General features: G+C 33.8%; 1 protein-coding gene across 2 annotated transcripts; it reads left to right on the top strand.

Annotated features, from left to right (window-relative positions):
* The first annotated feature begins 9 nt into the window (after positions 1-9).
* Positions 10-14,980, top strand: LOC138318701 (transmembrane protein 62-like). Of its 2 annotated transcripts, XM_069261323.1 has the most exons (14): positions 10-405; positions 630-741; positions 1,044-1,178; positions 2,476-2,521; positions 2,890-3,037; positions 3,885-4,012; positions 4,246-4,368; positions 4,750-4,902; positions 5,342-5,501; positions 5,619-5,729; positions 7,613-7,706; positions 9,557-9,688; positions 9,961-10,079; positions 11,050-14,980. In XM_069261323.1, exons 1-14 carry the CDS (start codon positions 169-171, stop codon positions 11,332-11,334), a joined length of 1,983 nt encoding a protein of 660 aa, XP_069117424.1. In that variant the 5' UTR covers positions 10-168; the 3' UTR covers positions 11,335-14,980. The 2 variants fall into 2 exon arrangements, with proteins under 2 accessions (XP_069117424.1, XP_069117425.1); XM_069261324.1 differs by lacking the exon at positions 10-405 and having other exon boundaries at positions 2,890-2,954.
* Positions 14,981-15,378: the final 398 nt, after the last annotated feature.

The following is a 15,378-nucleotide window of genomic DNA, read 5'->3' as shown; positions in this document are numbered from 1 at the left end:
CATGTTTGGTAACAACATCCGGTGGGAAGAAAATGATAGAAAATACTATCGAATTTTATCGGCACTGATGAAAGATGACATCATCAGCATTATTTAAAAATAATCGTGACTAAGCTGAATGATTATGTGCCAACGTGTCAAAATATCCGGGATTAAATTCCATCATTTATGAAAATAAGTGATGTGGTCCACTCCACTCGTTTGAGGAGTTGGGCCTGGGTAAAATATATTGCAATGAAGTCGATAACAACAATTTTGCTCGTGTTGATGGTGTTTGGCCTTCTGCTCTCATTTGCTCCAAATGTATTCGATATTGTTGAAGAAAAAGAAAATGACTATTCTAACAAGAAACATAGCCAAGCAACGCTAGGCACTTCTATGGATAAACTATTTTGGTTTGTACAGGTATGGAATTATAATTAACCAGCAGATGCAATCTGTTTTTATTGCAAAATAGGAACAGGTTATTTGCTTTTGATAGAAATACGTACAACGTTTAATATTAAAGCATTAAATTCTGTCCTGGTCAATGTCATTTATGCAAATCTATGCATAGAGTATGATTAATGAGGATTCCCTGGTAACTGAAGAAAAGAAATTGCATGGTTATTTTTCTTGTAAACAAACAGGTATCAGACATCCATGTAAGCAAATTCCATGACGCCAAAAGAGCTCCTGATCTGCTGAAATTTTGCCAAGAGCAGTTGACCGTTATCAAGCCAGATTTTGTTATTGCATCAGGTAAACCATGCGAAACAATTTTAAAACAATAACCAGAATGTATTATTATTATGAATAAATTAAATGTGTCCTTTTGATAGAATTAACATTAAGTTTGATAGAATTAACATTAAGTTTCTAGTTGAGAAAATATAAGCTGGCATACATCTGACTTGGATCCTCCATAAATTTACATATGATTACCTGTATTTTAATACAATTGTTCATGTAAATTAAAGGTTCTAAAAATGATTTGTTTTTCATTATCATAAGACCAGTTCCAGTTTTTTTCTACATATAGAATGAAAATATTGCATTTTCAGGAGACTTAACTGATGCAAAGTTACCAGATGCCAGAGGATCAAGGCAATACATAGAAGAATGGACAATATATAAGGAAACTGTGCAGAAATGTCATGACATTGTTGATACATGGCTTGATATCAGAGGAAATCATGGTGAGGTTTTCCTGATGACAATATCTACTATTTAATGCCCTATCAAATTTATTGTAGAAGTATGTCAAGTTCCCTAAACTGCCAAACTTGCATGTTTCCATGACATTTTTCTTTTTTTGCCTTTCTTTTGTCTGTCGTCCATTGATCGTCTGTGAACAATGCTTGTTACCGCTATTTCTCAGACAATGCTTGTTACCGCTATTTCTCAGAAAGTACTAAAGGGATCTGTCTCAAATTTTATATGTAGGTTCCCCTAGGGCCCTAGGAGTGTCATGCTGATTTTCAGACTGATCGGAAAAACAATATGGCTGCCAGGCAGCCATCTTGTATTCTGGTATTTGATGTTTGCTACCGTCATTTCTCAGAAAGTACTGAAGGGATCTGTCTCAAATTTCATATGTAGGTTCCCCTATGACCTTAGGAAGTCATGTTGATTTTCAGACTGATCAGAAAAAAACAATATGGTCGCCAGGCAGCCATCTTTGATTTTAGCAGTTAATGTTTGTTTATATCGCTATTTCCCAGAAAGTATTGCAGGGATCTGCTTCAAATTTCAGATGTAGATTTCCCTAGGGCCCTAGGAGTGTCTTGCTGATTTTGAGGCTGATTGGAAAAACAATATGGACGCCAGGCTGTCCAGGCAACTATCTTGGATTTTGGCAGTTGATGTATATTACCGCTGTTTCTCATTAAGTACTGAAGGGATCTGTCTCAAATATCATATGTAGGTTTTCTTAGGGACCTTGTTGAGCATATTGTATTTTAGGACAAATTGGTCGACAAGATGGCCAACCGGCCACCATCTTAGATTTTGGTTTTTGAAGTTTGTTACCACTATTTCTCAAAGTGTACTGAAGGGATCTGTCTTAAATTTCATATGTAGGTTCCTCTAGGGCCCTTGTTGTTCATATTGCATTTTTTGTGACTGATCGGTCAACAAAATGGTTGACCAGCTGCCATCTTTGATTTTAGTATTTGAAGTTTATTACCGCTATTTCTGAGTAATTACTTAGGAATATGTCTCAAATTTTATATGTAGGTTCCTGTTGAGCTATAGTTATGCATATTGCATTTTTGGAGACATTGGTCTTCAATATAGCTGACTTGTCGCCATCTTGGATTTTGATACTAAAGTTTGAAAAGCAGAGAAAAAATCCTCTTTCCATTGTCAGACATAGATCAATTTTTGGTGGGCGTTAAGATCCCTCTGGGATCTCTTGTTTTTCTATTTTTGTCATACGAATTAGGTCACTCCAGCATAACTATCAGTAATTGATTTTTGATTCTTTTATTTCAGATGATTTTGATGTGCCAGGAGAAGACCACGAAAAGAATTATTTCAGGTTACTCTAAAAATATTTTTTATTTCCTTGTTTTGTTTTCATTATATATTGAAGAATAAAACTTCTAAAAACATTTATAAAGAAATGGTTTACATGAACATGGGGAATACAGCATTGGCAATCTATAAATCAAAACTTCTCAATTATATAAAAAAAATTAAATGTCAAGGTATGAAATGTTGATGATATCATATTGTTTTTGCAGAAACCATTTTCAGAAATTTATGTTAATATTATTAATTGTTAACATAGTTGCAATATATAAGCCTCTTGTATTGTTAATTAACGTAACATATACTGTGATGTAATAACTCACTATTCATAGATGTTACAAGTCAAACATTTCTCTATTCATTGATTTGATACAGGAGTTACTCAATGCAGGGACCTAAACATCCGAACTCCTACCTGTACCATCACAACAAACCCTGGGGCAGGTATTCCTTTATTGCTATGGATGCTTGTCCAGATCCAGGACCAAGGAGACCATTCAATTTCTTTGGCTATATGAATAAAGTATGATTAATCTCTAGTGATTCAAATAACTCAGATTTTACAAAAACAAAAAAAAATAATAATAAACAACTTAATATCGCTTGTTTCAAACAGAAAAAGATCATTTTTTTAATTAGTTCACTAGTATTGGTAATGGTTTTTGAAGTTCGGATAAAAATGAGATACAATTCGATGTAATTCGATGTGATAATATCAATAAAATACGGTCACATTACTTGGTAGAAATGCTACTGAAAGTTAATTTGTTTACCTGCATTGTGATTTTGATAGTTTTGAAGTTATATACTGTGAGAAAACGCCTCCAAATCGATCTTTTGTGTTCCGAGATTAATCCGTCAAAACTCCTTACACATCAACATTGCATGCATCTTGCCAGCGAGAATGTGTTGTAAAAATATTACATGCATACATTGTCTAAAAATAATCTTGCACAGATAATTCCAAGCCATGTGAAGTCAGTAATCAGGGAATGATTATGTTCATAGCTGAAAAAAATCTACTATATATCAAAACGAGTTGATTTTGTTATGACCGAAATTTCCGATTGGATTTGAAAGCCCCATCCAAACCTTAAAAAAATAAAACGAACACAAGTATCATTTCTTAAATAATGCATGGCAACAAATATATAAATATCCAATTGCAGGTCTGTTTTGCATTAATATAATTCAGTTTTATTTACTGGCTCGCAGATTGGCACAAAAGCCCCAACCTGTCTATAAAGGCAACCTGTCTATAGTGACCGTTTTTCTGCCACCCCTTCAGTGGTCGTTAGAGACAGGTTTGACTGTATGCACTTAGTAGTAACACTGTATTCTAATTACATATGGCTCTATCCATGTTACAGAGGAAAATGACACGCTTGATGGAGTATGAGAAACAAACACATGGAAGCAATATGACTGTCTGGTTTGGTCACTATCCTACCTCATTGGTAATCTTGGAGGATGGCACCAGGATAAGATCCCTGATGAGGTAAGTTTTTGTTTAGATTACAGGATGTACTCCTGTTTATAAAAAAAGTAAATCTCATGAATATGTTAGCAATTTATAGATTATTGATATTAATTTCACAGTAAAATCAGCAAGGGCACAAATTCCCTTTTTGATGATATTTAAACGTTCAAGGTTTTGTCAAAAATTATAAATATAGTGGGAATTTATATACCCAATTTGTGATCTTTGTTTGATGTTTGTTTTTGTTTCAGAAATGCCACTGCCTACCTGTGTGGGCACCTTCACACCCTGGCTGGCCTTGTTCCAAAGATGCATGCTCGACATAACACGGGCATGCTAGAACTAGAGTTGGGTGACTGGAGGGATAACCGACTGTACGTTTATCAAGTCAATATCCTCTAAGTTTAAAGCTATAAAATGTTTCTTAACCAATGTCAGGTGTTGTTCTTAAAGTCTACGGTATTTCTTAAATACTGTACATGTGATTTTTACTGACTAATACTTTTATTGACCAAAGAATACAAAACATTTGCACCTGAAATCTTCACATTCTTTAATCTATTATGTAGATCATAACACATGTTTTCCTAAATACCACGGTAATAATTTGTGATACAAAGTGACCTTGTTAAAGTTAATTACATTTTATATGCTGATTCTTGCACTCATATAAAACTTAGGTTATCACTCCCTCTTTGTTTTACTTGATTGTCTTTGTCATTATTTCATGTAGATGTTTTGTAAAAAATTTTCAGCTATCGAGTGCTAGCAATAGACCATGATATGATCTCCTTCACTGATGAACATTTCAACAATTGGCCTGTTATTTTGGTGACGAATCCAAAACATGCCATGTATATGTCTGATAAAGAGGCATTGGATAGACCTGTTAACTCAACCCATATTAGGTACTGTATTGTCTGCTACTACAAATGGACAGAAAAATTTAGATAAAATTTGGATTTGAGCTTGCATTTTGGAAAAATAGCACTCTCTTTAGTGGCAATAGAGGAACTGCAAATACACATACAATATGTAATATAAGAGAATCAATCAATATAATGCTTTTATTTCTGATCATAAAAAAAGGATTTCAAAGAACCTGTCAATTTGGGTAATTCTGGAGAGAGAGTACATCAGCAATCTTTTATAAATGGAATACATTTACACAAAATACATTGGATTGAAAAGTACATGGGCATATTCATATTTAAACTACAAACAATCAACAGTTGAGGTAGACCTCCATCATCTTTTGTTATTCCTTTTTAAAATTGTTTATTCTATGTCCTTTAGCTATTGTTTTTAGACATCAGAATTATTTAAAGAGGTATATTTGTTTTTCAGGATCCTGATTTTCTCTCCTGATGAAATCACCACAGCAGACGTATACATAGATGATGTGTATGTTGGATCAGCTCATCACATTGAGGGACCACTATTTGCCTTGCCATGGCAACCACTGAAGTATGGCAAGGGTATCCACAAGTTGAGAGTAGTTGTACAGGTATCTTATTTTCTGCTATTTTAAAAGTACTGTACTGTATTTTTATTTTCTGATATTTCTAGCTAGTGAGGACATTGGTAATCTATTGTTCTCTAAGCTTTGCAGTACCTGTTTCAGGATGCTGCTCAGAGAGGTCGAGAGGTCATCCAGCCATTTACCATTGATACAAAAGGACAAGCACTCCCATCCGTTGCTGCCTTTTTACTGATAATCAATGTTCACAACTTGGTAAGTGCAGAAATAGTATAAACAAGACAAGAACAATTTAAATATTAAAATCTTTAATATGTACAATGTAGTCATTATTATACCCCGCCCAACGAAGTTGGCGGGGGATATACAAATGGGTTTCGTCCGTCCGTCCGTCCTTCTGTCCGTCCGTACGAATGGTTTCCGGAGCATAACTCTAAAACCAGTAGAGATATTTCCACGAAACTTCATACACACATTGGTCTTATGGTCTAGTAGTGCCTTTTGCTATTTTAAGGTTTTCACTTTTTGTACTTTTTTCTGTAACCATGGAAACATTGCTGAAAATGGCAGATTTTTGTGTAAGAATCGTTTCCGGAGCACAACTCTAAAACTAGCAGAGATATTTCCATGAAACTTCATAGACACATTGTTCGTATGGTCTAGTAGTGCCTTTTGCTATTTTTAGGTTTTCATTTTTTGCACTTTTTCCGTAACCATGGAAACATTGCTGAAAATATCATATTTTTGTACCAGGTTCGTTTCCGCAGCATAACTGGAAAACTGGTTGAGATATATGCTCGGAACTCCATAGGCACATTAGTATTATGGTTTAGTAGTGCCTTTTGCTATTTTAAGGTTTTCACTTTTTGTACTTTTTCTGTAACCATGGAAACATTGCTGAAAATGGCAGATTTTTGTGTAAGAATCGTTTCCGGAGCACAACTCTAAAACCAGCAGAGATATTTCCATGAAACTTCATAGACACAATGTTCTTATGGTCTAGTAGTGCCTTTTGCTATTTTTAGGTTTTCACTTTTTGTGCTTTTTTCTGTAACCATAGAAACATTGCTGAAAATATCATTTTTTTGTAGCAGGTTCATTTCCGGAGCATAACTCTAAAACCAGCAGAGATATTTCCACGAAACTTCATAGACACATTCTTTTTATGGTCTAGTAGTACCTTTTGCTATTTTTAGGTTTTCATTTTTTGCACTTTTTCCGTTACCATGGAAACATTGCTGAAAATATCATGGTAAATGGTAAATGTTACTTTGCAAAACTCCACCCATCTTTGTGTATATAGTCTAATATAAATGTCAAGGCTGTATACCTGATTCAACAATTGCAGCCCCACTCTACTTGAATTATATTCCATCTTTCTTTAGCTCAACTTCCTTTTTCCTGGGTTTTTTTCATACACATAAGTCTCCACAATCAAACTTACTTCAGTTTTGATATCTCCATTGGCGGGGGATCTGAATGACTATGTCCTTGTGATTTTTTAGGTTTGACCATAACCTGTTTGGTAAACCCTCATGCCTTTCACCAAAATGATTGGAATAAGTATAGGAATCCCCCCACTCAACCGTTTCAGTTTTCCTGTGATCTTTTGGTTTCCTTCAAAACACCCTCGTGAAAATAAAAAGAATAATGAAGATGAGATAATGAAACTGGTATTGCAAATGTTAAGAAACATTTTTCATCCCATATTTTTTGTTTATATTATATTTTCACTGCAGCCCCACTTTGTAATCTTATCAAACACAGTTGGCAGTCATTAGATCATGACTGCCACTCACATTATTATGACGTCATAATAATTCTCACATTGTTTGTCATCCACAAATCTTGTCTGGATAATTCCACAACAGACCATAATGAAGCTATACTGGAATTATAGAGATTTTAAATTGAGGTGTAAGAAGGCTTTAGGAAATTTGATTGCCATGATCTTTTGAATCAATTTTGTTCAGACTTTGTCTGTTGATGTAACATATGGTTGCCAATATTGTTGATACATCACATGTTTCAATAACAGATACTGGAGGCTGCTGATTGGTCAAAATTAAGATGTTTGGAACTTCTTTTGGTTTTTCACCTGTTTCAATATTTTAGGTTATTGTGTACCTATTTTTCAGGCTAAACTGCTGTTCTGGTTTTTGGCCTGTACATACATTGGAGTGCTTTTGCTTCTCAGGAGTTGTGATGATATCAGAATCATCTTCATCAGGGGTTTGTGTGTTTTTATTTCTTGTAAAATTTAAAAGCTATCTTCAACTAGTAAAATTTAAAAGCTATCTTCAACTAAAGTAAGATGATGACTTGATTGAAACCATTATTTAGCTATCTAAAAGAAACAACATAACCATGTTTTTTATTTCATTTTCAATGGTTACAAGTAGGTTTTTAGGTCACTTGAGACTTGACCTATTCTAATCGCCTTTTGTCCGTCGTCGTCCGACATATGTCCGTAAACAATTTACATTTTCGACTTCTTTTCAAAACTGCGGAAGCAATTTCAATGAAATTTTGCACAAACCTTCTAAGGCATAAGGCCAATCAAAATTGTGAATTATATGGTCCCCCACCCCCCCCCACCCCCCCCCACCCCCCCCCAGGGAGCTATGGGAGGGGCCAAAAGGGGTAAAATTGACTAAAATTTCAAAAATCTTCTACTCCACTCACAGATGTGATGGAATTAAATACTCTTCATAGATAGAAAGGGCCTAAGGTCCTTTACAAAAATTGTGAATTATATGACCCTGGGGTCTCGGGTTTCCTGGGGAGGGGTTTAAGTTTACTATAGTTTATATAGGGAAAACACATTTTTGAGCATTATTTATTTGATCATTTGTAAAAGGAAATGAGTCAAATATTGTCAGAATTATCAGTATGAGATGGCCATTGAATCCTTATAACCAATTTTCAATGACTGACCCCAAGGGACCTTAGGGGCGGGGTCAAAATGGGTCAAATAGGCTATAACTTCAAAAATCTTCTTCTGAAATTCTGGAAATGGTAGAATCATATGCTCTTCATAGATGGAAAGGTCTTGAGGTCCTTTGCGAAAATTGTGAATTATATGACCCTGGGGTCTCACGTTTTCCCCTGGGGAGGGGGTCAAGTTTACTATAGTTTATATAGGGAACACACATTTATGAGCATTTTTTGCTCAATTTTCATAGGAAATGAGTCAAACTTGTTTAGAATTATTAGCCTGAGATAACATTTTAATATTATATCTACATTGGTCCTGGTCAAACCCCTCTGGGCAGAGGGGCAGGGCCAAAAGGGGCAAATAGGCTAAAACTTTAAAAATCTTTTTCTTAAATACTGGAAATGGTAGAATCAAATACTCGTCATAGATGGACAGGTCTTAAGGTGTTTAATGAAAGTTGTGAATTATATGACCCTTGGATCTCAGGTTTCCCCTTGGAGAGGGGGTTAAGTTTACTGTAGTTTATATAGGGAAAACACATTTTTGAGGATTATTTAGTCATTATAATAGGAAATTATTCAATTGTAGTCAGAATTATCCCTATGTGATGGTTATTGAATCTTATTACCAAATTTTCCATGACTGATCCCCAGGGGCCTTAGGGGCGGGGCCAAAACGGGTCAAATAGACTAAACCTTCAAAAATCTTCTGAAATTCTGGAACTGGTAGAATCAAATACTCTGCATAGATGGAAAGGTCTTATGTCCTTTACAAAAATTGTGAATAATAATTATTAGCCTGAGATAGCATTTTAACATCATATCCATATTGGTCTTGGCCGACCCCCAGGGGCCAGAGGGGTGGGGCCAAAAGGGGTCAAAATGAATAACATTTCAAAAATCTTTCTTCTGAATTCACAGATTTTATGGAACCAAATACATGTAATATTCATAGATTAAAAAGTCAAATTTATAAAATCACTGACTGACTTCAAGGGCCTGATGGGCAAATATATAGTGTTAATATGCATGTCTTTGTTTCATTCTGTATCTGAACTCAGCTGACCGTTAAGGCCCATGGGCCTCTTGTTCTAATTGTAATTTTTATGTGTAAGGTAACATTTCAATATTTGCTCTGGCTGTAGGAAGATATATCCCACCAATTTGTCGACCACTTGTCAGCTTCATCAACAGTTGGCTACTGAGGCTATGGCTTGTCTCCCGCATCTCTTCACTGTTCTATCCATTAGTCAGCTATACACTGTATATTGGAATAGGTAAGTCAGTATTTTTATCCGCAATAGAAACTGTAATCTTAAAATCTTTATTCTTTAATAGGTCTTAGTCAATAATTCTTGTGAAGATAATAGATTTAAAACACTTTAATGCATACAGGTAGATATTATGAAACTTTTTGTACATGTACCTGTGCTGTTGAATCACATCAACATGTTCAGTGCATTGCAATTAGGTCATTTTCTGATTGTTAAAATTTATCAAAAATCCTTATAGAAGTCTTGATATTATGTGATGCCCTTGTATTTTACAGGTCCCTGGTTTGTGGCTGAAATTCTGGAAGGTCACCTTGGAGTTGTATTCATATGGGGGTTGTATGTAAAAGGGGCTTTTATTCCAGGCTCATTAGCCTACCTGTATGGTATATTTCAGGTAAGATTTGTGCTTGTTTATTTGCTTGTACAGAATGCACGATAACAATTTAATTGTCTTTCCTCATAATAAAGAAATTTGTACCCTGGTAATTGATTTTGGTTACTTGATATGTAAATAGAAATTATTTTATGAGTATACAGTACATTGCATTAGCATTCAGTCAAACATTGCTATTCTGTATGTTTCTCTACATATTGTGTTTTTATATTGTGTCATATTATTGTCATCATGCACCGTCCGTCTTCAACGCCGTCCGCCATCCGTAAAGTTTTCATTCAAATGACTTCTTCTCAAAAACCAGAAGGCCCAAAGTACTGATAGTGGGCCTGTAGGATGCTGGGATGAAGGGCTACCAAGTTTGTTCAAATAAATGACCTTGACTTTCATTCAAGGTCACAGGGGTCAAATAGGCTGAAATCCTTTAAACAACTTCTTGTGAATAACTAAGAGGCTGAAATCCTTTAAACAACTTCTTGTGAATAACTAAGAGGCCTAGAGACATGATATTTGGCCTGTAGCATGCTGGGATGAAGGGCTACCAAGTTTGTTCAAATGAATGACCTTGACCTTCATTCAAGTAAGAGGTCAAAAAGGCTAAAATCTTTAAACAACTTCTTCTCAAGAACCAGAAGGCCTAGGGTACTGATATTGGGCCTGTAGGATGCTGGGATGAAGGGCTACCAAGTTTGTTCAAATGAATGACCTTGACCTTCATTCAAGGTCAAAGGGGTCAAATAGGCTAAAATCCTTTAAACAACTTCTTGTGAATAACTAATAGGCCTAGAGACCTGATATTAGGCCAGTAGGATGCTGGGATGAAGGGCTACCAAGTTTGTTCAAATGAATGACCTTGATCTTCATTCAAGGTCATAGGGGTCAAATAGGCTAAAATCTTTAAACGACTATGTTGTATTGTACTAATAGTCAGATATCCGTTAAGGCCCATGGGCCTCTTGTTTTTTTTCAGATTGTAGTGTTCAATGTGCCAATATTGCTATTTCTGGGGTATATGATTCAGTTCCTGAGAGAGGAACGCCAAGGACAAAGGACTGGCAGTGACAAGTTGTGTCGTATTTATGTTCCTCTGTCGGCCCTGTTGGTGCTATCCTGTTACATCGCTATGGTAGAGTTCCCGATCGCCTACGGCAGTACCGCCATGATTATGGGTCCTGTGAGGACAGGCTCAATAATTCTCATGATTGTTCTATTCTTCCAAGCCAAGAAGCATGCTTTATCTATTCAGTATAGTTAATGTTGATGAATGTTAGCAGAAAAATCTTCATTATTTAAGTATTTTGAAAGTTTTGTTTATTTATGCACATTGTTTTGTAAGGTGAGTTGTTGATTTTAAATAGCTAGGTGTCAGTTCTTTACATCCTTAAGTTGTCTAAGACATGTATGAATTTATTTTTTTAATTAAAGCATAACTTATACTTATACATGTTTTACACACATGTAATATTGTGTTCTTATTTTGCCACTTCATGAAAATTGCATCCAGAATCGTTTGCTTAATTTAACAGACTTGGCCTATTTGATAGGTCAACTCTGTTAAAATAAGCAGCAATGTGATATATCATGTCTAGTCCATATTGACATTCCGAGTTGAACAAGATGGATGCTTGCTAGATAAAACTCACAGTGGAACCTTGTTAACTGGCAATTGTGTACTTGAAAGGCTTTTTAATTTGAAATATTTTATTATAAGTTTCATCACTGTCCTGCCAATTTTGTACTTGTACTTATGGCAAGCACTTTTAAATTGGTTGTTTTTGCTATATGTGATAGTTTACTTTATCATCTAGGTGTTAGCTAAGGTCACATGACACAAGATACAAACACAGGGACTTGATACCTTTCCCACCCAGAATAAAAAAATGTTCCGTGTTTCAATGGTATGTTTTAAGGTTTTAAATACATGTAATAGAATGACATGTATATTCCAATAATTCTGTGCTAAACCATGGTTGATAATTAGGTTCGTATAGTGTTTAGATAGCTTAAACATAATTTTCCTGATTTTTTATTAATTATCAAAAGCATGCAAGAATTTTACTTTTTTCGAAACTCTGTGGCAATAATCCCTATACAGTGTAGACATGCCTAATTTTTATCGGAATTAAATTCCTCTCCACTATTTTCTGAGTTATGCATCTTTGTTACAAAACGATCAACAAACTACACTGTACTCCAAAACTACTGGAGGAATTTCAACGAAACTCGATGGCAATAATCCATATACAGTGTAGATAATATATGTCGGAACAAGATACCTGCACCTATTTCAGAGTTATATCCCTTTGTTACTATAGGTTTAAATGGCTACTCCTGCTACACTACTGGATGGATTTCAATGATACTTGGTGACAATAATCCTTATAGAGTATAGATTGGAACAAGATACCTCCTGAAAAACAGTTCTAGATTTATATGTTATCAATATTCATTACCTACGAGACATATTAAAGAATATATATATACAGTATTAGGACAGAACAGACGACAGAAATACATATGTTGTGATACAGAGAAAGCAGTTTTATTTCTGAATCAACCTCAGTTTAACGAGCTTCAGGAATAGAGTCTAGTATTGATAGACAAAACAAGCAGGCAGTTTATCAGATTAATGTTCCTGTCTCAATTTCTTTGACAATCAATTTCAATCAGTTGAAATATGTGTTCATTTAATATTAAGTGACATGAGACAATAGTGTTACGACCAATAATATTAAAGTAATCATGTATTTCTTATAGAACAATCATTGCAGAACATTAGAATTTTATATATTTATGGTAATACATAAGAAATTAAATTAATTAAATGTTGCTAAAACATTCCATTAATATATTATAGTCATAATAATTGCTGAATGTGATTTTGTTGTTTTGAAATGGTTGACTGGTACACTTTCAATATTAAACATGTGTTTTATTTTGGTAAGATTTGACTTGTTGTATTTGCCTATGTGTTATTATGTTCAGTAATACTCATCATTATCACACTGTATAACAATTATGTGTTGGTTACTCTTCTTTCTCTTTTAATCAAAATGTGAGTCTGTATTACTCAATCTTCAGTCTATTTTTCCCTGAATACTTCAGGTAAAACAGATTCATCTGGCCAACTTTGTTGATCTATGACTATAATTATCTGCTGAAGCATAAATGATAGTACTTTATGGAAAGAGCACATATAATTTATAAATAGAAGAAGGAATAGGTAATGCTATTTGTGCAAGTAAATGTTCACTTCAAAATTCAAATTACTTAACTATGAACTCAATATTTGAAATAAACAAATCAACTGACTACAACTATTGTCTATCTTGTCGGTATCATTTAATATCATGTAAAGCATTTATTTCCATACTTGGAGAATTTTATTTTTGATATTTCAGGAATATCTCTGTACATTGATTAATAGGAATATTATCTCTCTTTGCAAAATTTTGAATATCGAAAATTGTTGACAAAACTTCGGATCAGCAATCACAACCTAGAAATTGAAGCTGGTAGGACAAAAAAGATACCTCGCCAGCACCGGTTATGCAAATTTTGCAATATTGTAGAGGATGAAGCTCACTTCATCCTCCAGTGTACAGTAAATTCTACTGAAAGAAAAAGTTTCCTATCTAAATACAACATTAACTCTATGTTCACAGACTATGAAAATTTAATAAAGTTATTGTCATCTAATGAACCACAACTTCTGCAGGATTTGGGCCTCTTCATTAAAAAGTCGTTTGAACTGAGGAAAGCGGGCTTGCTGAATGCATAAGTTGTTCTTGTTTTATTGTTATTGTGTTATACATGTAATGTTATCTTTGTAATTTGCTATCGATCCTTGTTTGTGGATGTAAAAATGCAAATAAATGAATTGAATATTAATCTTTATGTAACCTTATTGTATGCTGATATTGTTGGAAAACGTTATCAATTTGCTGTGTTACCAGATGACTATGACAAATAAGATCACTGGGTATTAAATTTGTATACACGTACTTTACTTTTACCTGGTATTTATTTATAATGAATAAAAAATGTAGTTGTCTGATTCTATGTATAGACATACTAGGTGATCACTTGTAATATTGCATATTGATATTGTCATTCATGACGCAGTGTAATATACCAAATATTAGTAATGCTTTATTTAGTGTAACAATCTAATGTATTGATGTTTTTATCTATGGCCAGTCCCTTTAAATTTTACTGCCATATAATTTTACATTCAATATTTTTTTTTTTATCTCATAAACATATAAAATCTTCCACGCAAATGTACACATACCAGGTAGCTGAAAATGTTTTATCCTTGACATGGTTGTATCATACTTTGAGCTATAAATGATCTGCAATGCATTTGTTTTGAAAATCAGTTTAATTGTTAGTATTCATTTTCAGTAATTCGAGAAATGTTTTTTCTTAAATCAATAAATTTTGGTCCGAGTAAAATTTGATAACATCCTTTAACATTAACTCAATGTTCCCATTGCTCAGTTACCAAGTATTTTTATTCTTAATGAATTCACAGATACAATTATTAACACTCACTATTTCATATTCTTACGATTGCCTGAAACTTTTTATGTATAAAACAAATGGTCAGGTAATATAATTACATGTAAAATGATATTTAGAACAGGAGCAAGATAATTTATGTAGGAATTCAATTTTTTCACTAATAGCATAAAAAATGTGATCTTCATAATTTTACTCAGCTCATCAGAAGTTTGAATTTTACACTGAAGCAGATTCAGACTAGTGTATACCAAAGATTAAAGTTATCATTGTCTCTTATTTGTGGTAATTACATATTCTGCTTATATGTTTAACTGTAATGTTAATCAAAATATGAAGATGTGTTTAATAAAATGTATTGCACTTTAAATGGATAATTTTGCATTGTGTTATTTCTTATCATAAAGAAATATGAAACATTTTCTATACCTTAATTGGTATTTGAAAATTTAAGTCCAAAACTGTATGTCTTAAAACGTAATGGAATTTGTCTTTAATTGGTTGAAGAAATTATGGGTGGGAAGGCAATATCTTAGTTCATCTGCAAGAAGATTGCTTATTTTGGTGTCCTGTCTTGCCTTTTATATTTTATTTGATATTTTTTATGGCTTCAATAATTCGTTAGCCAAAAGATTTTGTCCATTTAAAGGCCCACTACCTTTCCGGAGCAAAATTTAAAGGTTTCTTAACAACATTAATAACAAAAGAAAATATATATCGATGGCTTAAGATGAGGTTACAACACCAAATATGCAAGATTTCTTGTCTTATGTAC

This window comes from Argopecten irradians, chromosome 3, assembly GCF_041381155.1.
Source record: "Argopecten irradians isolate NY chromosome 3, Ai_NY, whole genome shotgun sequence".
Taxonomy (NCBI): Eukaryota; Metazoa; Mollusca; class Bivalvia; order Pectinida; family Pectinidae; genus Argopecten; species Argopecten irradians.
This window is presented reverse-complemented; position numbering and strand designations above follow the sequence as displayed.

Coding starts and splice junctions, on each gene's coding strand:
- LOC138318701 (XM_069261323.1), top strand. CDS start 169: ATGAAAATAAGTGATGTGGTCCACTCCACTCGTTTGAGGAGTTGGGCC. Junction 4,369..4,749: donor GACTGGAGGGATAACCGACT/GTACGTTTATCA, acceptor AAAAATTTTCAG/CTATCGAGTGCTAGCAATAG. Junction 5,730..7,612: donor TAATCAATGTTCACAACTTG/GTAAGTGCAGAA, acceptor CCTATTTTTCAG/GCTAAACTGCTGTTCTGGTT.